This window comes from Zosterops lateralis (assembly GCF_965231275.1).
Source record: "Zosterops lateralis genome assembly, chromosome: 7".
Taxonomy (NCBI): Eukaryota; Metazoa; Chordata; class Aves; order Passeriformes; family Zosteropidae; genus Zosterops; species Zosterops lateralis.
The window spans coordinates 24,441,961-24,463,806 of record NC_139767.1 but is presented as its reverse complement, the minus strand read 5'-3'; the positions used below and the strand labels follow the sequence as shown (position 1 = coordinate 24,463,806).

Below are 21,846 nucleotides of genomic sequence, written 5' to 3'. Positions count from 1 at the left end.
CAAAACCAAGTACCATCTGTTCTCAATTATTAAATCCTTCCAATATTTCTACATTCTCAATTTGTGAATTCATGCTAATAAGAATCAGAATTCAGTATTCTTCTGAAGCATATTTGCCATGTAACCAGAATAGCTGTACCATGCATGCTCCGTTCAGTATGGCAACCTTTATACCAATCTATTTTCAACCAACAGAGGTTGTTCCTAAAGCTCTACAAACAACTAGCAAAATAACACCTCTTAATACCAAACCAAGTAGAGTGTAACATTATTAAGCAGATGTTACTTAAAAAGCATTCCTCTGCCACAAACCACCACCATTTCTATCTTTTTCTAGAAGTATAATGTAGTCTTCATTTAAAGAAGCAAACTTAGAAATCTTTCTTTCACACATTCTTTGAACTCACCTTGTGAGAAGTCAAAAAGCTTTTTGATTCAGTAATAACTTCTGTGGTGACAGTGCACTGTTTAGCAGTTAGGTTGGTTTTATTGCATGGTTAATAAATAGAATATAAATAACAAGAGAAATAACTTTTATTTGAGCAACTTCTCAACAATTAGGAAAATTAACTCAGAATTCATTTGTATTTACTACTAATGCTTGAGTTTCCTTTGGAGACAGAGCCCCTCTTTCTTCCTGTCTTCAAACTGAAGTATTTCTGACCAATTTGTTAGAATTTTAATACAGGTAAAGTCACAAGTACAAATTAGTTCTCAGTTTAAAAATATAATGTAAAGTGCTCCTCTCAGGATTTGTTTAGCTCACTGAATGATTTTATTTAAGCATTTTGAAAAACAGTATATTGTTGAGCAGACATAGGAATCAGATAAATAATATTACATCAGTACAAACTTCATTTACAAAACCTTTTCAGGACTCTTCTGAAAAAGGATCTTCAGCTGATAAAAATAAAATCTATCAATTACCCTGAAAACCAGACAAGTACTCTCTTGAACGAAGTGGTCCATATACTTCTGCCATCTGGCCACAAGGAAATGAGGGCGTAAGACAAGGAGCACAGTGCCACACAAAAAAACATGTGCTGTGACATATTTGTATCTTAAAGTTTCTAAAAATATTTTCATGGTAAGATTTAGTTCCTTCTTGGCTTTCCCATTCACCTATGAGAGCACATACATTGGTAAGTAAATATGTGGCTATACAGATGCATTACAAGAGTCTTTTAAAGGACCTGTCATAAATTTCAACTCCATCTTCTCAGTAACAGTAACAAGCACATGGATCCACACAGTTCCAACAGGACGCTCAGGGAAGGGCGTCACTTGCGGAAGCGTTTGAACAGGGGGTGGATGTGTTTGTTTGCAGAGGCCTTGCTCCGCGAGGAGTGGTATTCCATGTAAACCGTGTCGTCTGCTCCCGACATGGAGCTCATGGTGCCTGCACGACGGGACACCTGCAAGGACAGGGAGCACAGGAACATGCTTAGTGTGTGAGCAGAGGTTTTGAAACATTTTCATTGCATGTAACATAGAAGATTTACTTCAAAATCTCTAACAATAGATCTGTTACCTTCTCCTTCAAATATGATGGAGAAGGACATCAATGCCATGTCTAATTCCTTCTGAGTGCCCAACAAGTGAATTATTCCAATAGCTAAAGGCTACTGAAGATTAAAAAAATAAATCTGTTCTCTAATGCTTCACAAAGATTATCAGGCCACCAATGTAACATCACATTTAGAATTGGATGGAAATAAAATGGTCCAGTTCTATCCCACCTGTGATCATAATTTTCAAAGAATTCTTCATTACCTGAGCTGACTTTGATCCATATTCTCCAGCAACTACTTCCTCCTCAGCATCCAGGTCAGATGCTTGCAGGACTTTCTGGAGAAGCTGCTGCTGTTCTTCTTTGGTTGAAAATGAAAGTTCTTCTTCTTCCATGCCTGCCAGCTTTGTGATTACCTAAGAAACAGAGCACACTACAAGGTGAGGGCTCCTCCTCCTCACAGTCAGCTATTCAAAACCAGGACAACTATTTTTGATTTCATATAGTTTTGGAACTGCCTTCAACTTTTATTAATGGTTGGAACAACCTCACACTACGGATAGCACAGATACATATAAAATCTTGCTAAGTGATGCACATATGCATACACACACCTCTTGGTATATTCTAGCTGGAAATGCAAAAGACAAATCTTTGGCAGGGTGCTGGGGGGGAAGGAAAAGAAGAAAGAAAAGCTCTGGGCAGAGCATGTCAGCTAAACACTGTGTATACCAGCTTCACCAAGAAACTGACCAAAGCACAGATAGCTTACATATGTACTCAACTTACTGCAAGGTCAGTGTCATGCTGTAGGCTCTAGGTTTGTCTCATTTAAGAACTAGTATTTTATATTTAACAGAAATAATCCACTAGCTCTGCAGAGACTTAGAATTTTAGCAAGAAGCATTCAGGACAATGGGGAAAAAACCCTAACAAATTGAGATGTACAGCTGTTGTGAGACAGTGCAGCAATCTGCAACAGAGCATCAGCCACAGAGCAAAAGGACTCTTCCAGTCTTTGAGTAAACACTGGGTAACTTCAGTGAGGTTTGTTCCCCGTGGAATTCTCAGTAATTCATCTGGTAACTGTGGGTGCAGGCCACACGTGACCTACGGGCAATGAAGTGCCATGGGTTCCATCAGCTGACAAACCTCCTCTCATGAAGAACTGGAAAGATCTCAAGCTTCTGTAATAAAGCTTTACAACAGGCAGCTTACTTTCTTAATCAGAGGTATGTTGAACATTTCACAAGAATTTTCCCTGTAGTTAAATGCTTTTTGTAAGCATATGTTTATACATAACAGTCAGTTTTCCCACTGTTCCCAACCTGACAAGGTTTTGAGAAAGACATTCTAATTCAGCCACTGATAATGTAGTGTTTTCCCTCATCTCTTCTGCTTACTTCTTGAGTCAATACAATTAGAAACTAATTACCTCAGCAGTCTGGATTGGAGCAGATCACAAAAACACAGTAAACAAAGTTTAAGGTAAAAGAAATCCATATTAGCTGCCAAGTACCATTTTTAAAAAATGAGGCAGGGAAACACTGGAGCAAATAATCAGCGCTGTGGGCCGTTATTTGTGGGAATTTCTAGTTTGAAAAAGGATGTCTTCCTGAGAAAATGTCCAAGCCTGAAGAATCCATTCATGGAAGGAATCAGTCCTACATGCTAAAGGAACACTATGGTAGTCCTTGTTTATTTAGAAGGATATAAGCTAAGTCAAAGATGATGGTCATCTCAAAGACAAAGCAAAAGAAGTCACAAAAATCCATTTTAAATTACATTTGCCTGTTTCCAGCTCTGGTTGCAGAACAGTGCTAGCATGATTCATAGAATGGAAAAGAATTCCCACTGCATCATCCTTTAAGCTGTCCAACTGATGCTCTGTTTAAAAGTTACCCCCAATTCTTTAATATAGAGTTCTTCTGCTACTGGTTTAAAATTTAGTATATCCTACATTTGGTCTCTAAATAAAAATACGATACAGTAGCAAAGGCAAAAAAACCCCAAACCAGCTAGCAGTACACTCCAAGCAGTAAACTGGAATAAGGCTGATATTAAGGAAGCAAAGACAAGATACGTGGATTCAGCAAAAAAATTACTCCAGTTCTCTTTTTGTGGAAAGGCAGAGAATGAAGCTGTTGAGAGATGGCAAGAAGAAAGTAAGTCCTAAACAAAAAGTGAAAACTGTTACCTTTTAAACTAGTAATGAATTTTTAGTTATTTAGGAACACATATTCTGAAAAGCGGACATTAGCATTGAAATAATTACCTAAAGAAGAAGTAGAGTCTCCATATTTGGAATACTAAGAAGGCAGACATTTACTGGGAATGGCATACACACAGTTCATCCTTGCTTGGAATGAAGAAACACAATAGATATTTTTTTTGGAAGTTTCTTTCAGCCCTATTATTCTTTGATGCCAGCTATGACTAAGTTTGGCAAACATAAGAAAATAGATATTCTAATGTTTTGTTTCTAATCTGCAAATAAGGAACGTTCCAGTACTGGTCAGCAAAAATGTTGCTCCAGATACTCAGCTGGCCACTTGCACTGCTTTTGTCCCACATTACACCAAAGCTCATAGGACTAAGAGAGCCTTCCTTGCAAAATGAAATCCCTCTATTTTAACCTCTTTCTTAGTTCTAGAATCCAGGGCATTCAAATATAAGTAAAGAATTGCTCTAATCTTCCTGGCTATAGCCACACAGATGCATTTGCTGTAATTAGTTGCAGCTTAGTACTGATTACAACTTTGTTGAAACACATTCACTACAAAGGGAAACAAATTTTTCACCTATAACGACCATGACAGGTCTGTTTCTAAAGAGCTCTTTAACTGGTCTTTCCAGAGCAGTGATTTGCCCCAGCCCAGCAGTTCAGGGGGATGTCCCGTACTGGTACCTGATGCAGACAAGCTCTTGAACAGCCAGATGTAGGAGCCTAGTTTTTATTTCTCCTCAGCACTGCTTCTCATTGGGAATGCTTCTAATCAGAGCAGTAAGCTCCAGTTTTTCAAAGGAATAATTTACCTAAATCCAAGAGCTATCAGTATATTCTGCTGCTTTTAGAGCCTAACAGATGAGCATACAGGGCAATCCATGCATTTTAAGAAAAAGAAATGAGATACACCATGAAATCTATACTACAGAGGAGCTTTGGTTATGTTTGGAAGGAGGTAACATAGTGAAATACTGGTCTGAGACTGGAGCTCTTTGGAAATTGTCACTTCCTAATTTTTTACCACTTTGTCTGAATTGCTGCTGCCCACTCTGACAACACCCAACACTGCTTTACGCAGCACCAGTGTGATACTGTAAAATGGGACAACTGAACAGCACAAACATAAACCAACCACAAAGGAATATGCACTGCACTCTCCAGGGTGCCTCTTTGAAGTTAAAACACTTACCTTTCCAGAAGCTGTACAAAGCTACTTGTATCTGCCCTCACAATAATATGGATGATAATACCAGAGCAGTTGTTGCTTGCAAGAAAAACCTTCATTAATGCATTCCACAACCTGAATTCTCAAGTACTGAACAGAACACTAAACATTAAACATTATGAAAATTATATTCTTAGGCCTCAAGCATAATAAACAGAAGGGACGAGTTACCTTGAAGCTATAACCTTGATCTACAAGAAACCGTTGCCGTTTTGTTGAATATGCCATTTCCTGAGTGTCTTGGGATACAAGGGAATAAAAAAAGGCATTGTATTCCTCTGCAACCATGCCTAGGAGACAAAAGCACTCAGTGATCAGTTTCATTTGGAACACTGCAACAAAGAACAACCAAGGAATAAATACTGAAAACAGGTACCTAAGTAACTTGTCCCCACAAAAACTATTTGCTTTTTTTACCTGCACCCAGACTTTGCATAAACTTATTGACACAGCATGGAAACTCCTATTTTTGTTCTTAATAACTTGAGGATAGGTGAAAAGACAAAAACAGAAAAAGAAATGTAGACTAACACAATCACGCAGGTGCTCTGTGAAGAATCTGCTGCTTTATTCTTATAGGCAAGGTGAAAGACAAAATTGTTCTTGTCTATTATGTCAAGAGAAAGGACCGCAGTGCATGTCAAAAAAGTTCAACAGAAAAAGACAAAGGAATAGTTTTATCCATGTGAACTAGAGTTTGCAGTGGTTTTGAATTTCAAAAGTGAAACCAAGATACTTGGCTAAGAATTCATAGCAATATTTGAAGACCAGCATATACCAGGCTGTGTAAGTTTTTTACACTTACAGTCCTTAAGGTCTGTTACCCCAGTAATGGGGCTCTCTTTTAAAACCCAGGGTTTCACTAAGACTTTGTCAATTCACTAACATGGGTTTTGTCCGCATTTTAAAACAAAGCCTTACCTGTAACAAGCACAAACTGCACATAAAATAAGTGTGTGCAGGGCTTTCCGAGTAGAAAGTATTTTAAGAGTAATTGTTCTAAACAAAAAAATTCCTTTGGCCATGTTTTACAAAAACACACTAGTCAAAAACCAAATCCAATTTTTAAAAGCAAGTAATCTACAGTATCAAAAACGTGATTTCTAGAGGCTTGCTTCTTAGAATAATACTTTGATTCTTCACAAACAATTTCATGTTGAAGAAAATATCAAGGAATGAAAGAGTGAGAGGACTGCCAAAGAACAGAAAGTCAGTTTTCTTTCAGCTTTTTTTGTCCTTTAGTTTACTAAGTTTACTGACTCAGAAGATGCTTCATTTTCATTCACTGGTATATTCTCTTTGACTAAAATATAATGCATGGACAGTATAAAGAAACCTCATGAACACCCAGTTTCTCCTGCTCTAGGATCCAAGGCCCAGAGCCCAACCACCACCTCTTTTACCTTTTTTGGCTCTCAGCACTCGGCCCAGTCTTTGAGCCTCCTGCCTTCGTGACCCACCATGGGATGAAATCTGAATGAGCACATTGGCTTCTGGCAGATCGAAGGACGTGTCCCCCACCTGCAAAAGAGCAGCACCCTCTGAGCACTCTCTTATTTCCACATTTCCCCAGCCAACACTAAATACAAAGCACAGCTTTCTTTGTGAGCTGTGATACGAAGATGTCAAATGCAAACCATGCATGTGCCGCCTACTCTTAAAAGTTCACTCCAAAGACAGGCACAAGGACACAGTGAATGTAACTCCCTCACCTTGGAAATGAAAATAGTGTTGATTTTTGGATTGTGCTTGAAGTTTTGTAGAATTTGCATTCTTTCCCCTTGGGCAGTAGGACCATAGATATAGGGTCTGAAAAGAACACGACATATACAAATGAAATAAATTCAAGATTCCTCACTCATTTCTTATGAGGTACTGTGGCAGGGAGTGCAGGACACATTTGAGCAGATATGAAAACAAACCAGATTTTGGTACAGATTTCAGTTTACTTTTAGCTTGTTTGGCTTTTCATGGCAGCTGCCCAGGGGTTTGTGGAAACCTCTGCGGCAACCCAGTCAGCCAGAAAGAAATTCTGACAGTTACAAATGTTTTGTAATTACATGCACCAATGAAGCTGTATATCAACAGACTGAATACATTTGCTAAGCCTACATGAAAGACTGAAGGCAGCTGTTAAAGAGATTTTTTTTCTTCAAATGTACTGAGTTAGCACATTTACAGCTGCAACCTTTGGTTCCTATTTAAACACTTGAAAATACAGGCTTCTCTATCAAGGATACGCTGGGTGTCACAAATGGGCTGCTGGTTGTTGCTCTGGGAAAATTATTTTTGTTTTTAAAGCTAACCTCTTGCCCCATTTAATACCTTCTGGGCCTACTGAAATGACAAAAAGGCCTCAAACATTTTATGAGCAGCTCACAGTGACATTTCACCTATGGTTTATAATGTTTGACAATGAATTACATGGAATATTTAATGTCTCAATCCTGATGGCTCACACAAACTCTCAGTCATCTACAGACTTAATGAGTAACTTGGACTGCTATGAATTTTCTAGTGTCTGGCTGTTTTATTTCTGCCTATGCAGAGTTAAAAAACCAAAAAGCTGAAGAGAGCAAAACCCACACAGAAACAGTGAGCTGCATGCAGGATAGCACTGCTACTGCTTTGTCATCTGTTGCACTGCTTTTCCAAATGCTGGTTACCAAGCATCTCCAAACAAAAGGAGTTAAGTTTTTCAATTACTGTTTTGTTCACATTTCCATAAATTGTTTCTAACACAAGGAACCAAACTCAAATTTTCCATTTAGTATTGCACATACATGAGTGGTAGCTGAACATAAACATAGCAGTGCATAGGACTAAGGTTTTCTACTCTTATCAACTAATCCCTGTGAACTGGCTCCTCTTGCTTTCTTTACTACAAACTTTATTCAAGGGTTTTTTACCAAACAATCCTAGTCATCTCTAATCTAATTCTTCTATTTAGTGTATTTAAGCAGACTTAAAAAAAAAGCTAAAAAATGAAAGTGGCAAATGAATCAACTCTGAAACAAAACCATTATTCAATTAGCAGCATTCAGTGATATTTTAAGTCTTATTTTAAATTTCATATAGTATTTAAATAGTGAAGTTAAATGGCAGATTTAAACTGAAACTAAAGCATGTTTGAACCTTCCTTTTCTTAAAACCACCAGGAAGGCATTCAGACAATTTTGTATTAAGAACAGAATAATCCTGAACTCCTGGCTATCAATCCTTCATTCACTTGCCCAGATCCTACTGGGCAAGTGATTCATTGACATTCCTGGGTACTTCTCTCAATCTAAAACATTAAGTGCTAAATGGATTCTTTTTTTAATGACTCATTTTCCTCATTGCAAAAAGACATTTGAGGGATTTGCAAAGATGGATTCCTCTCTCATTAACTAACATAATTAACAAAACCACAGAGTCACAGTCCTTCAGAAACAGTGATTTAAATATATTCCTAACACCAGTAATGCCAGTCAGTACATGAGCTATGCTACACTGGATGACAGACTCATGACAGAGGGAAATCTGGACAAGCAAATTTGGATTCTCTGGCCCCAAAAATTGCAGTCAAAGTAATTCCTGTCATGTGCATGGTCTTTCCATAATGGTTCCCCACTACCAAGGGCAAGGAGGTTAAAGGGAAGCCAGCAAAGGCAGCCAGACTGTGGCCACCTTTCCCCCATGGAAGGGCAGTGGGAGCTGTGCTCCTGCTGGGCACAGCCACAGCACTCCTGGCTGTACCCACAGGGCTGCTCTCTCCTCCACACATGGAATTCCTGCTCTGCACAAACTAACAGCTCCCTTTGGCTTAGCCTGCAGAGAAAACTGATACAAAACTCTGGTGAAAACAAAGGCTCCCTCCTCACCTTTGTCCAGCACTGCAAGCCTCCTCTCTTTCTAAGAGTGACAGCTAGATAACCTGGAGCTCCATAAATGATGTGAGAAACACAGAATTCACTCCACAATATAAAAAGAGGCCACTTACTACTTCTCCAACTGGTTTTTCTGCCACACTTCCACAGCATCTACCCCACTTAAAACTGCTGTGCTCCATAGCATCCCCCCTCCCAGCACTGCCTGTGCTAAAGCCTTTGTCTCTGGTGCACTGAGCACTGCTAGAGACATTCCAGAGGCATCATTACAGCTAATCTCTGTCCAGACAGATTAAAAAAATGATGAAAGAGACCACGGGTGTTGGAATTCATCCAGCACCATTAGCTCTGCTTGCTATTTGATGTCACAGCATGCCAGCACAACACAGCCCCTTAAACTGCAGTCAGAACTGATCGTGAATTTTGGAAAGTGTAAGGCTTGTTTGTGGTTCTGCTAAGGAGTACTGCTGAAATTCCTAGACATGAAATCATACACCATCAAAATGCCCCACAACTTCCAGCAAGCAAGGCATTATTTGGGCTTGTCAAGGAAAGGACGAGGCCAGCGTATATGTTTCCCAATAATCACTCTATGCCCAATCCTGACAAACTCTCCCTGACTGTCCCTCCCCAAATCCTACCAACAGACTGATGCTGACCCCTCATTAAACCCTGTCTGTACAACCTCTTGTAACTACACTCATGTTACAGTCATTTAAGGTAACCAAGGAGCTTTAGGGAGAAATGTCCTTTAGTTTATTAAACAATTACTGCAGTTCTAGGTAGGGCACTAGTACAGCACAGATCCCAGAAAAACTTGTCTTAGTTTTTTACACAAGGAAAAGACCTTTTGAGAATCTGAAGAGGAAGGCCCTGGGTCTCAGAACATCTTGCAAGATCCACAGAGTATATATTTGAAAACCTTTGTCTCAGGGAGACACAGGAAGCTACCATCCATTAAAGAAACTGTTCTAGTAATATTTCTAGAAGCCTCTCATTTTTCCACTGGCTTTTACTGATTAAAACAAAATAAAAATACTAAAATTTTCACAAATCCTGGATGTAAGCTTTTCTGAAACAAATGATTAACAGAGATTCTTCTCAAACACCAAAATTATGTTGCAGTGCCAATAAGGTCCATCCAAAAATAGCCTCCTGAGCTTTTTATGCAGGAGAACTGGAGTTACAGCATTACAAAAAATATTAAAGACTACTGAAAGCTGTGAGACTGCAAGGAAATTGTCATGGAAGAAGGAAAACAACACTGGTTGTGAACACTTACTTCCCAAGCCTGACTGCATATTCCTTCAGTGCAAACACATTGTCAGCAAAGACGATGATTTTATCGTTCCGTCGCTCATGAAACTTAATCAGGAACTGACAGGCTCTGAATTTATTTGGGTTCATGGTGTAGAGCAGTATCCTTTTCTTTGTTTTAATAGCTACATATTCTCTGTAAAATTCAGGTGACATCGGGCACCAGACCTACAATTAGAAAACACACACAAACAAAGTAGCACTCTTATTTATTTATTTAATCCCTGTGGGAATTGAAAAGATACTGGGAGATGGTAAATGCATTAGGACTTTCTGCATAGTGCAGGTCACAGATTTTAACACTGTCATTTCTGTACCAAAATGAAAGCTACCAGTGAGTGAAGTCTCCTGCACTGCTAAAATCTGCTTTTCCAAAATGCTTTGGCACTGAGATCCATGACAGAAATAGGCAATGGGACTGGAACAAGACTGAAAGATAGTTACTTTATGATCACAAATAATTTACTGAATGCTACTACTTTTTACAAAGTAGTAATTAAGGGAATGAACTGTCTGTGTAATCACCCTTTCACAACAGTTAAAGCTTTTTCCCATAAAGACTAATTTTCATCCATATTCGGAAAGCTGAGACAGATTTTGTCTTTATTACAGAACAAATTCACCCATCTTATTTCATATATCCATGAAGGAGTGAACTTTATTTTAATAGCTATTGAGTCTAGAACTTCCAAAACACTAGGATTGATTATAAGTTTTCAATAGACAATAACATCACCCCAGGATACCTGAGCAATTCTTCTATTATGTAAATAGCAACCACAGTACTTCAGTAAGTCTAGGCTTATTTTTTCTACTGTAGCGTAAAAAAAGAAGACATTATGAAGTTTAAGCCAATGAAGTGACACTACTGATAACATCTGACACTATCCATAGAACATATAATTTAGGAAACATTCACTCTGCTGTACATGAGTTATTCCCTCATATCCACTGCACAACAGAAATTAACAAACTACCACAGAGAAAAGCCTCTTTCATAACCACCATTATGCAAAGAAGTTAATGGCAATTTACAGGAGTTTATTTAAACATTAGGAATTGTTCTGTACCAATAAGACCTAATTTTTTGTTTCAAAATATTTTTTCCAGTGAGTTAAATGCCAGATTATGCTTTTATGATCCTTTGACTAGATTAAATTCATGCACTGAATAGGCTCTGTTGTCATTGTGAGCTGTCTACATGAAAGACTTAAAACTCTTGAAACAGAAGACAATTACATCAATGTGACAATGAGATACAAATACTGAGTATTTGACTGCAGTACAAATTTCATCTATTGCTCAATGCCTCTGACTACATGGCAAACACATGTATTTTGTATTTGCACTCTCTTCTGGATTAGGAAACGGGTAAGATCTACTTCTCACTCCAATGATATTTTCATTTTTACAGTTTGCAAGACAGGCACTCCAATCCAAAGACTTAGTATGGCTGCTCAAATTACAATTTCCTTGTGTAAATTACAAAACTCTGAAAGAACAGGTAAAGAACAGATTTGTTGCCTTTTCTTAAAATTTGTGTAATTTTTTAAACGTAGCTGCTCGTCCTCTTTTAGAGGAGTGAAAGAGCAACACCTGCAACAACCACGACCTGCCCTATGAGACATCAGCACTGCCCTCTCCGGCCACCTGAGAGGAACTGCACTGAACCAGTGAGCCAGACACCCTTCCTGGCTGAGGGGAACAAACTAAGTTGATTAATGATGCTACTCCCCAAGGAAATAAAAAAAAAATAAATGTGCAAAGCAGTTGTGCTCAACAGTGGACTCAACAGTGAGCTTTTTTATTCTTTGCTTTTGGTAGAGTCATTGAATGTTGGCTCAAAATATTGGCCTAAGGAATATAAACTTGCAGAATTTTCCCATCATTCAGAACCAAAGGCAGCCCGTGCTTCATTTTTCAATGACTATTCAGGGAATTTTGTTTGCACAGCAGAACTAACCAAAGTGCCCAAATGCAAATCTGAATTTGAGGACTGGTTACTCTCCCTTCAACAGTTATTCTCCAGGTGCCTTTCACCTGCATTCTTGAGTTCAAAACAGTGGGTTTTGCTGACCTGCATCTACATCTTTTATTCCAGTACCAGAGCTAGGGAGAATTACATGAAATTAGCAAGACAGGCTTAAAATAAACCACGACAACAATAACAAGAACAAAAAGCTAAAAAAAAAACAAAAACAAAAACAAAACAAAACAAACAAAAAAAAAAAACCAGAAAACAACCCCAAACAACAAAAAAAAAAAACAAAAAAAAAAAACACAAAACAAAACAAAACAAAAAACAAAAAAAAACCAAAAAAAAACAAAAAAAAAAAAAACAAAACAAAAAAAAAAAAAAACCCAAACCAGCAAACAAAGACAGAAAACCCCCACAAACAACAGAGAGGGAAAAAAAAGTAAACCAAACAGACAAGAAACCTTTGTAGAACTCTACCATAACACATTGCAGCTGCTAAAACTTTACATCTGTTCAACAGGAGACCAGATAAATTCATGAAAAAGCAACCCTCTGATGCTTACATGGAAATCTTGTAAATTACAGAGAGCTTGGAGAAAGTTATATGCTTCCCTAAGTATCTTCCATGTCATATTCAGAGACAATACACTGAATTAGGCTTTCCAGAAAGATTACTTTAGCATTCTAATGTGTCTGTGTGAAAGATTTTCAGTTCTTTTGATAACAGATTTACCTCTCATCCATATGCTGGAAAGAACAGAGGTCACACCTTTATACTGGAAAGAATGGTGAGTTTGGTTTTTAAGTTACACTCTCATATGTTCAGGCTTGAAAAAAGCAGGTGTTTTCTTATGTGTTTTAAAATTTCTACTATCCTTCTTTGTTACGAGAGCTGCAAGAATTTTTTTCAACTTTATAAGCACACTAAATAAACACTAATAGTACCAAAAAGCAGAGCATCACCTCAGCACACTGGACTTTAGCAATGTAGCCACTGTTCTGCAGCTCCATCCAGTTGGCTTCATAGAGCTTTGGTCCGATCAGGAAGTTCAGGTCAACAATTTTATCATCTTCTCTGACCAGGGTAGCAGTCAGCCCCAGTTTACAGTGAGCTTGTACAATAGTGAGCACACGTCTGAACATTTTTGCTAAGAAATCCAAGACAAATTTTTTGTTAACTTTCCTGAATGGTTTTAGAAGATAAATACTGCAACTTTGAAATACATTTTCATCAACTCCTGAACATAAGGCAAGCACAGCATTGGGAAATTGTACCCCTGTTGCACATACACTCCAAACAAATCTGTGTTACAGCAAAACTTCACAGTGATTGCAGCCATTGTCAAGTGTACTCTGAAAGTTCCAGTAAACCTTCTGGCATCTTCATTATTTCCCATTCCCCAAGAGAAAATTAATATATTCAGAGGTTACATGGCTTGGTTTGGGTCTCTATTATTTCCTAGCAAGAACTATGACACAAGGACCCTTGGCTCACTGCCACATTCAGGATTTGCAGGATTACTCATCTTTAGTATTGCTAGAGATCACAGAGGAGTTGTTTTCCCTCCATTTCTGTGAAATCAAGCAAGAACAAAAGTGACAGAACAGTGCCAGCATGATGCTACTTTGATAAAATGGCAAATCATCACCAAGGTCTACTTCTGAAATCCATTACTTCAGTAGACACAAAAATATATTCAAATAAGAATAAGGAAGAAGAGTAACAGAATTTTGGGTGGTTTTTTCAGTCAGGATTATTCCACAGACACTCTAATAGTACATTACTGCTTTCTAGCAGTACGAATCTCAATTACATGGCAATTTCAAAGACAACAGTTATTTCTGGATGTGAATCACTATGGTTACTCATAGATATTAAAAGCTGCCCTGCAGTGCCACTGCATGTAAGAGAAGAAGGCAGATTAATTCCTCTCCCGTTGAAATATGTCTACAGCAAAATTATGCAAATGTAATTCAGGTATTTTAAGAGCACCTTATCAACCTACAAGGAGGAACTTGTACTTTACACTGTTATTACAGAAAACACAGTGTCTAATTTGAAGGCTTCCAGAAAATTAGTGGCCAGCTAAACTATGTAGTAGTTTTCAGGGAAAAAAAAAAAAAAAAAAAAAAAAAAAAAAAAAAAAAAAAAAGTAGAACAAGGCAGTTTACTTATCTCAAAACCCTGAGCCATGGGTTTACTCACTACGTTAATCATGAGAAGAACAGCAAATATACACCACTTCTACAAGAACAGAAGGACATTAACAATGCATGCAACATGGAAGATTTGTACACCTTTTCCTTACCAGGGATGGTATGGACTTCATCCAGTATCATAAGCCCCCACTCTTGACTTTTAAGCCACTCCATCACTCTTTCTGCTTCCCAAGACCTTTTTGTCGTGTGTCCCAACATGGAATACGTGCTGATGGCAACAGAGCAGCCAATGGGCTTGTCTTTGGCATCAGAGGTGAAGCGACAGATCTGGCTGTCGTCAATGGTGGACCACATCTTGAACTGGGCCTTCCACTGCTCCACCGACACGGCCGAGTTCCCCAGCACCAGGCACCGCTTGCGCACGGTGCACGCAGCCGTCACTCCCACCAGAGACTTGCCGGCACCTGCAGGGCACGAGGAGTGACACCCATTAGTCATCTCTCACACACCACTGGAGTAGGAGAACAAAGCAAAAGAGCAAAGGAAAACCGTGAGAGGGTAGGAAATCACGCAAAGGGGAATTTCTTTATTGTTTCTTTGCTACAAAGAGATCAAGTCTTAAAGAGATTCAGTATTTGCTTCTTAAAAATACAGCTGGATTGTCTATAGGACACAACTGTATTTCCTCAAGAAAATAACTGTAAACAAAGGCTTTGACAATTAGAATCATTTTAATGCTTTTCAACTTCAAAAGAAGGTTAAATTACACGTGGCTACAGAAAGCTTCCCTAGGGGTGCTCTATTCTACTGTCTCTGCCAGTTACCCCACTCCTCCATAAAGCAAGTCCTTAAATGTTCCCAACCTTCCGACTTTTCTCAGCACCCCTTACACACTCTCAAGGCCCTCATCACATGTCCCATGTACCTCCTCCTCCCCCAATACTGAGGGCACTGGCACACAGTCTCCTGTTAGCTCATTTTCCCTCTGTTTTCTGTAGGCTGTTTCAGTCAGCATGTTCCTCATTTTTGCCTCAATCTCCCCCGCCCAGCACTTGTGCACACAAGCTTTCTTCTTCCTTGGATGCCATTTTAGGCCACCTTTGTATTCCCAACCAAGGAACAAATTTCAATGCCAACAGCTTTACATTTCACGGGAAGATGAGCAGAGGTGGCAGAGGGCACAGTGAAAGCACAACTGGCAGTGTGAAGGTACCACAGCTGCTCCCCAGCCCCTGCCAGGACACTGGCAGCTCTGTGACCCGGCCCTCTGTCAGCACAGCCTCACCACCAGCTCAATAAAAACCACCAGGATTCTGCACACTGGGACCAGAACAGTCCCTGCTGCTGTCTGAAATCCAGGCAGCTGTCATCTTTGGAATTCTCTTTAATAGAGGCAAATAAAGAACAAATTGTCTAACTACCAACACAGAAACTTACCACATGGCAAGACAATAACACCAGACCTGGCTCGTCCATTCCCAAACATTTTCCTTAAGCTTTTCTCTTGATAGGGCCTGAGGACTGCAGTAGGTTTCAGATCTATATTGATATCAGGATTCACAGAATCATTTCTGAAATCATATTCTGCCAGCAAGGGATACTCCAAATGGATACAACGCTTCTGAAGTTCTTCAATCATCTCCTGAACAGGAAACAAAGTTTCAGTTGATAAATTCTTCACATCTGAATTAATTTCTTTTTCCCTAAAAACAACTAGGTTACATAGTACCAAGTGAAGTTGCATTTATTTTTACACTTATGAAGTCTGCAAGAGCTAAGGTTTATTCCAGAAACTTTTCCTGTGATTGCCCCACCCCCCTGAACATTTTGAAGGACAGTTAATATTAGAGAGAGCTCTTCAGGCAGATGGAAGAACACGACACATTCAGCTCAGATTGCTGCTTACCCCGCAGTGACTAAACTACACCCTGAAGTCCTGCAATGAAGAGTTTGGTAACAGACAGAAAAGGTTCTCTAGTTACACAAAACTGCACATCTCTATCTCTGAAAACCTCCATACCTTGTATGGGAGTTTTTCCAAGACAATGACAGGCTGCATCGGTCACCAAGAGACTGTTGGTTTGGGTTGTTTTATTTCCAATAAACAAAACAGCTACTAAGTCAGTCTTTTCTAAATTCCTTTTTCCCCCACTAAGTCATCATTAGAACCACCAAGTACAAAAATAGCTTGAGAATTTCTATAGAAGTTCTCTGAAGGTCAAGCAAGGACTGTGCTCCAACCTCCAGCTCCCCATCTCAAATCATGAAATTGGAACCACCAAGAAAGAATTCCTTCTTGCAACCACGAATTACAAAACAAAAGCAGGAGGAGAAAAAAAGCTCTCTGAAAGAAGCCCTGCACTGAATTCTCTTCTTGCACTAAGTAATACTGGGCCACACGTGATGGGAACCTCCCTGAGTCCCTGGCGCCCCTCTGGCCTGCGAGCATTGCGCTCTGCAGGCTGGGAAGGAACAACACCCAGACTGCCACCCTCTAAGACTCTAAACTTTGGAAGATAAAAGGAAAGAAATGTTAATGACTTCCAGCGATCTCCTCTACCAAACAAAGAGCCACAGTACTTCCTAGTAAGTTCTCATGCTTATGTGCTTCTGTGCAATATTCGTACTTGCTTGACTTCAAAAGACACTGTCTGCGTTTCCTCCTCCTCCTCCTCATCTTTGTCCATCTGTTCATAAAACTCAAATAAGTCAGCTGGGACATCTGGCTTATGCTGAGCATCTGTTCCCTGTGAAGTTGATGGACCAAGGCCACTTTCACTGGATTTAGAAATCTGAAATAGAGGAACATGAATTTTTACCAAAGGTTTCATTAGAAATATACTCCGGCTCCCCTCTTCCCCCCAAATTTGGGCTCATTAAAGAGAAAGAGTTTGTTGCTGGCAGAATGAAGCTGATACAACCAACAAATGACAGCAACTCCACACTACTTAAGACTTTACCCGCAGTCACTGCAGTAATTTTAGAATATGGCTGGACATACCGCAGATTTACTTGTGAATGTCTCTGTAATGAGCGCTGTCTCTTCACCTTCAGCATTTCTCAGGCGACATTCTTTAATTACATGGTCTTGCAGAAGCTGCTGAATGACATCAGGGTGGGTACTTTCCACAAAATACCTAAAATGAAAGAATAAAGCAAAGTATTTTTATTAATTCATCAACTGAATAACACACAGGAAGAGCAGCATGGATGATTAAATGCACAGCTGTCCCAGATGCACTCTCAAGCATCCAATCTTGGGGTGCTAATTTAAAAATAAAGATATTACGGTAACCAAAACTTTTATAAGACGCCTCACATCAAAAGCACCATGTACTGTGCAGTCACCCCTCCATCTTACTCAAATGTTCTCTAACCTAACACAAGTGGCAAACTCAGGCAGAAATGCCCACACAGACCTTTCACATACAGATCTTATTTGTGACATGCAAGTGAAGTAAATTGTTTTGAGACTGAACTGAGTTTGTGAAAACACCGGATGTGGTGTTTTCAAGTCCTGTCCACAGCACCAGAAAAGTCCAAAAGACAAAACCCCAAACTTCCAAAACACAAATCACCTAAAAATTTAAAACTAATGCATCCTGGAGATTCCTTAATAATGATGTTGGTTGGAGATCACATAAAATATGTGCTGACTTCTCCAGGTCCCTTCCAGCATTATCCTTTAGCTTTAAAACAAATCTGATTCAATGCAGACACAAGCACTCAACCTCTTGTCACTGGATTTGCTTATCTTTCCCAAATGATTTGAAAACTTCAAAGACATATTGCAAGTCCAAGCAATAAAGAAATAAGCTACAATATCAAATTTGCAACCTACTTTTAAAAATGTGACGACAACCAGGGCTAGCTCAGGACAGCCAAACACAATTCATCAGTTAATGTTTAAATACTTCCAAAAGCTATAAAAGTGATACCTGAGAGCTATTACACTCAGCTGGCAGTTGTGAGACTCCAGAGCTCCTGAGATCACCCATTCACTCAAACACAGGTGTGCATTTGGAGCACTTCCTGCCACAAGAGCTGAGGAAGAAGCCACTTACCTGTTGTGTTTCAGTACCAGCTTCACCTTCCCATAGCTGACAGTGCACAGCTACAAAGAGAGCAGTCATTAGGAACAGGCAAAAGAGAGATGTTCAGGACCAAACTCTGCAATGGATTTAGGTCTTTGTGAGAAAGCACCTTACCACAAAACACTTACTTGCACTGCTGTTGTGCTCATGGAACAATGTAACAGAAAATACCTGAAAAGGTATTTTCAGCAAATGATCACATCATCTCATGCAGGAGATCAGGTGCAGATACTCACTTTTTATAGTTTATTTCAAACTGTTTCCGAGACTGTGAGAACACACTTGCAGGATAAGGCAGGCTGTCTTACAGTGCCCCACTATTACAGACTGCTTCCCATATTCTCAATTTTCCTTCAGAGCAAATCTGAGGAATCTTTCCCCATGTCCAAGTCACACTAGCTGAAATTATCTACACAGACACTTAAATGTACTTTTTATAAATCCCACAAAGGGTATATTATGAAAATAGTACGCGTGCAGCAATATCATATACAAAAAGACATAAAAAAATAATGTTCTCTTGAAACAATGACTGAAGAATAAGACAGTTAAAAGGGATTAATGATTAAAAATAATAAATCAATTAGGCAGAGGCAGCAGGAAAGGAGTTCCTTAGAAGAAACAAATGTATTTCCAATGCCAGTAAAATAGCCTTACCTTGATAAACTGAATTATTCCATCTGGGACACCAGTCTTGCTGAGTTTCTGCAAGTACTCAGTGATGTCACTTGTTTGTAAGCCCACACTCACAGCAGCGTACAGGGAGTAAGCAGTCAACTTGTACTCGTGAATATGGGTGGGTCTGCACACAGGCTCAGCAATGGCAACCAGAAAGTCCTGTGCATATTTGTAAACTGGAGAAAAGGCTTCCAAAAATATATGGCCATCGGGAGCCTACAGAAACAAAAACAAATGCTGAAGGCAAAACAGCGATAGTTGAATTGAATCTCACAATGAAGTTATAAGAAAAAGAATAAACATGTAACTTCTGTCTTCTGAAAATGGTCCAACCATTGATACATTCATGTTCCTTCCATGGCACTATGAATAAACCACAATGAGATCAATAAAGTTTTTCCAGACTGACATGCTGAGGTATTCCTTCTATTTTAAAGCTAAAGAAATTGCTTGAGTAGAGGCAAGCTCCTAGTCTCATTCCCCTGGAACAACAAAACTCCTTGCTTGTTTTATGCAGAATGAATGAATGAATGACACCATTTGGGTGTCACAGCACTCGGTGCCTGTACAGCAGTCGGTGACAGGCACCCTGCAGACGCTGGCTAGGAAATCACCTAGATGCTTGGGGAAGATACTTGGCCAAACCTTGGGCAAGTCTACTGACGTCCCTTTCGAAGGGCAGAGAAAACAAACGGCACCACTTGCAGAAGATGAGGCCAGCCTGTCTTAAAGCTGTTTCACTCCAACATACAAACCCTGCCGCTGTATCGCTGCAGTGACAGATCCCTCCCCGGGATCTGTCATCAGCCAACAGCTCTCCCCGAGATGTCTGGCCCAGATGCCGCCGTGCCCCGCCCGGCCCGCAGCACACGCGCGACAGCGGGACCGCACCTGGAGGCTGCCGGGGCTGGAGGATTCCCCGGGCACCGCCGGGGCTCCCGTCCCGTCCCGTCCCCCGGGCTGTCCCCGCACAGGCGCTGCCCGGGATACACCCGCCCCGATCCGCATCAAACTCCGCTCCAGGCGAGCCCGAGTCCCTCCCCCGCACAGCCCGGCCGCCCCTCGGCTCTCCCAGCCCCAGGCACACGGCACAGCGGCCGCCCCATCCCCGCGCACGCACCACCCAGAGCGGCCGCGAGCCGTGGTCGGCCTTCAGCGGCATCTGCAGCCGGTAGTCCTTGGCGCCGTACTCGTCCACCTTGGTGCCGCTCTCCTCCACCTGCTTCCCCGCCGCCGACGGCACCGCCTCCTGCGGCTCCTTCCCGCCACCTTCGTCCTCATCGTCTTCGTCGTCATCGTAATGGCGCTTCTTGGACTTCTTCTTATCTGTGGGCAGAGCGGGAGCCGTGAGGAGCCGCCCCAGGTCCCCCCGGCCCGGCCCGCGCCGCCCCGGCCCCCTCACCGCGCTCCTTCCTGCCCATGGCCGCCGCGCGCCGCGCTGCGCCCGCCCGCGCGTCACTTCCGCACGGCGGCGCCGCCAGGGGCGGAGACACCATCGGCTCTCTGTTCCCGGGGCCGCCCCTGCCGCGGGGAGACGCGCGGGCGGGCGCGGGGCGGGGCCTCGGGGGCGGGAGGCGGCCACACCCCGGGCCACGCCCGCACCCGCAGGAAATGAGGAAAAAAAATTAAAAATTAATAAAAGAAATTGAGCTTCCGGAAAACGCGCCGTAAATAACAATTAAAAAAACCCAACTCGGAACTGAGATACGAGAGTGACGTTGCGCAGTGTTCTGAAGTACAGAAATCTTAAAAGAAAAATCACACTGTTGTCCCTACAGAGTGTTTTAATATATTTCTAGGTACAATTCGTGTCTGATTTTGGAAATACAAATACATTTCGAATGGTTAAAAACAAAAATTAAAAAAATATTTTGAACATCAGCCAGCTGAAAATATATTTATCTAGTAAATCATCTCTCAAAGCTTTTATATATTTAATTATTCTAACTAAACATAGTACCCTTAAAAAACAAGTTCATAAAAATGTAGAAATGAAATTGTGGAATAAGATTACTGGGATATATACACACACACATTCAATGCATACACAGAATTACAAGGCGGGGTTTTTAAGTTCGGAAGGTTAGACAACGGAACTAGCAAGCAATGCCCAACTCCTGAGTTCCTCAACCATGATAACCATAAGCTAATTTTTAAAACGTTTTTATCTTCCTTTTATACACAAGATATTCCATGTAAAGCAGCAACAGCAGTGCAGTTACTGGTAGCAACATCTCAAAAGTAATAAAAACCCCCATACACCCAGACAGTAGTACATTGCACACGCACGTGATTCTCATACACCCATCGACAATTGGTCAGAGTATTAAATCAGTGTACAAATTAAATATTTCCAAAAATGTGCAAAAAAGTCAACGTTGATAGAAAAAAACACCTTTGTGTACATACATTACAAACTGTGCCCAGCATTCAACTGAGAGTAAAAACATTTACAGTGAGAAACTGATAGATTAAATAGAGAATTTAATGGCTACATAAAAATGTACATTAGATCAAGAGTAAATTTACAAATTTTTATTCATAGCTTCATGAAAACTAAAAGCCTACGTTCCAATTAATCTAAGTCTCCTCCACATATTTACACTGATACTCCATTATACGACTCCTGTGAGGTCTGAGATGACAGACACTATGCTTTAATAAACCATTCCAATTTTAGGGTGACACCACCTTTTTTCACTGTTATTAACAAGAAACAAACACTAGGGAACTGACAATCTAATGGCTGTTCAAAAAAGAAAATGCAATCCTTGTTTTTATATCCACA

At 40.3% G+C, this 21,846-nt stretch overlaps 1 protein-coding gene across 1 annotated transcript; it reads right to left on the bottom strand.

Moving 5' to 3' along the window:
* Positions 1-502: 502 nt before the first annotated feature.
* On the bottom strand, positions 503-20,687 carry ERCC3 (ERCC excision repair 3, TFIIH core complex helicase subunit). The gene is made up of 15 exons (XM_083865174.1): positions 20,461-20,687; positions 20,179-20,384; positions 19,038-19,274; positions 18,351-18,400; positions 17,288-17,423; positions 16,914-17,078; positions 15,724-15,928; positions 14,436-14,750; positions 13,090-13,274; positions 10,114-10,316; positions 6,675-6,771; positions 6,366-6,483; positions 5,134-5,252; positions 1,774-1,926; positions 503-1,415 (listed from the first exon to the last, which is right to left on the bottom strand). Exons 1-15 carry the CDS (start codon positions 20,552-20,554, stop codon positions 1,281-1,283), a joined length of 2,418 nt encoding a protein of 805 aa, XP_083721300.1. The 5' UTR covers positions 20,555-20,687; the 3' UTR covers positions 503-1,280.
* Between the last annotated feature and the right edge of the window lie 1,159 nt (positions 20,688-21,846).

What these genes read in the sequence shown, in the direction of transcription:
- ERCC3 (XM_083865174.1), bottom strand. Translation starts at nt 20,554, where the DNA reads ATGGTGTCTCCGCCCCTGGCGGCGCCGCCGTGCGGAAGTGACGCGCGG. An exon ending in CATTCACAAGTAAATCTGCG is followed by an intron (nt 17,079 to 17,287) that starts GTATGTCCAGCC and finishes CCTCTATTTCAG; the next exon opens with ATTTCTAAATCCAGTGAAAG. An exon ending in ACACTATTTTCATTTCCAAG is followed by an intron (nt 6,484 to 6,674) that starts GTGAGGGAGTTA and finishes GCTCTTTTGCAG; the next exon opens with GTGGGGGACACGTCCTTCGA.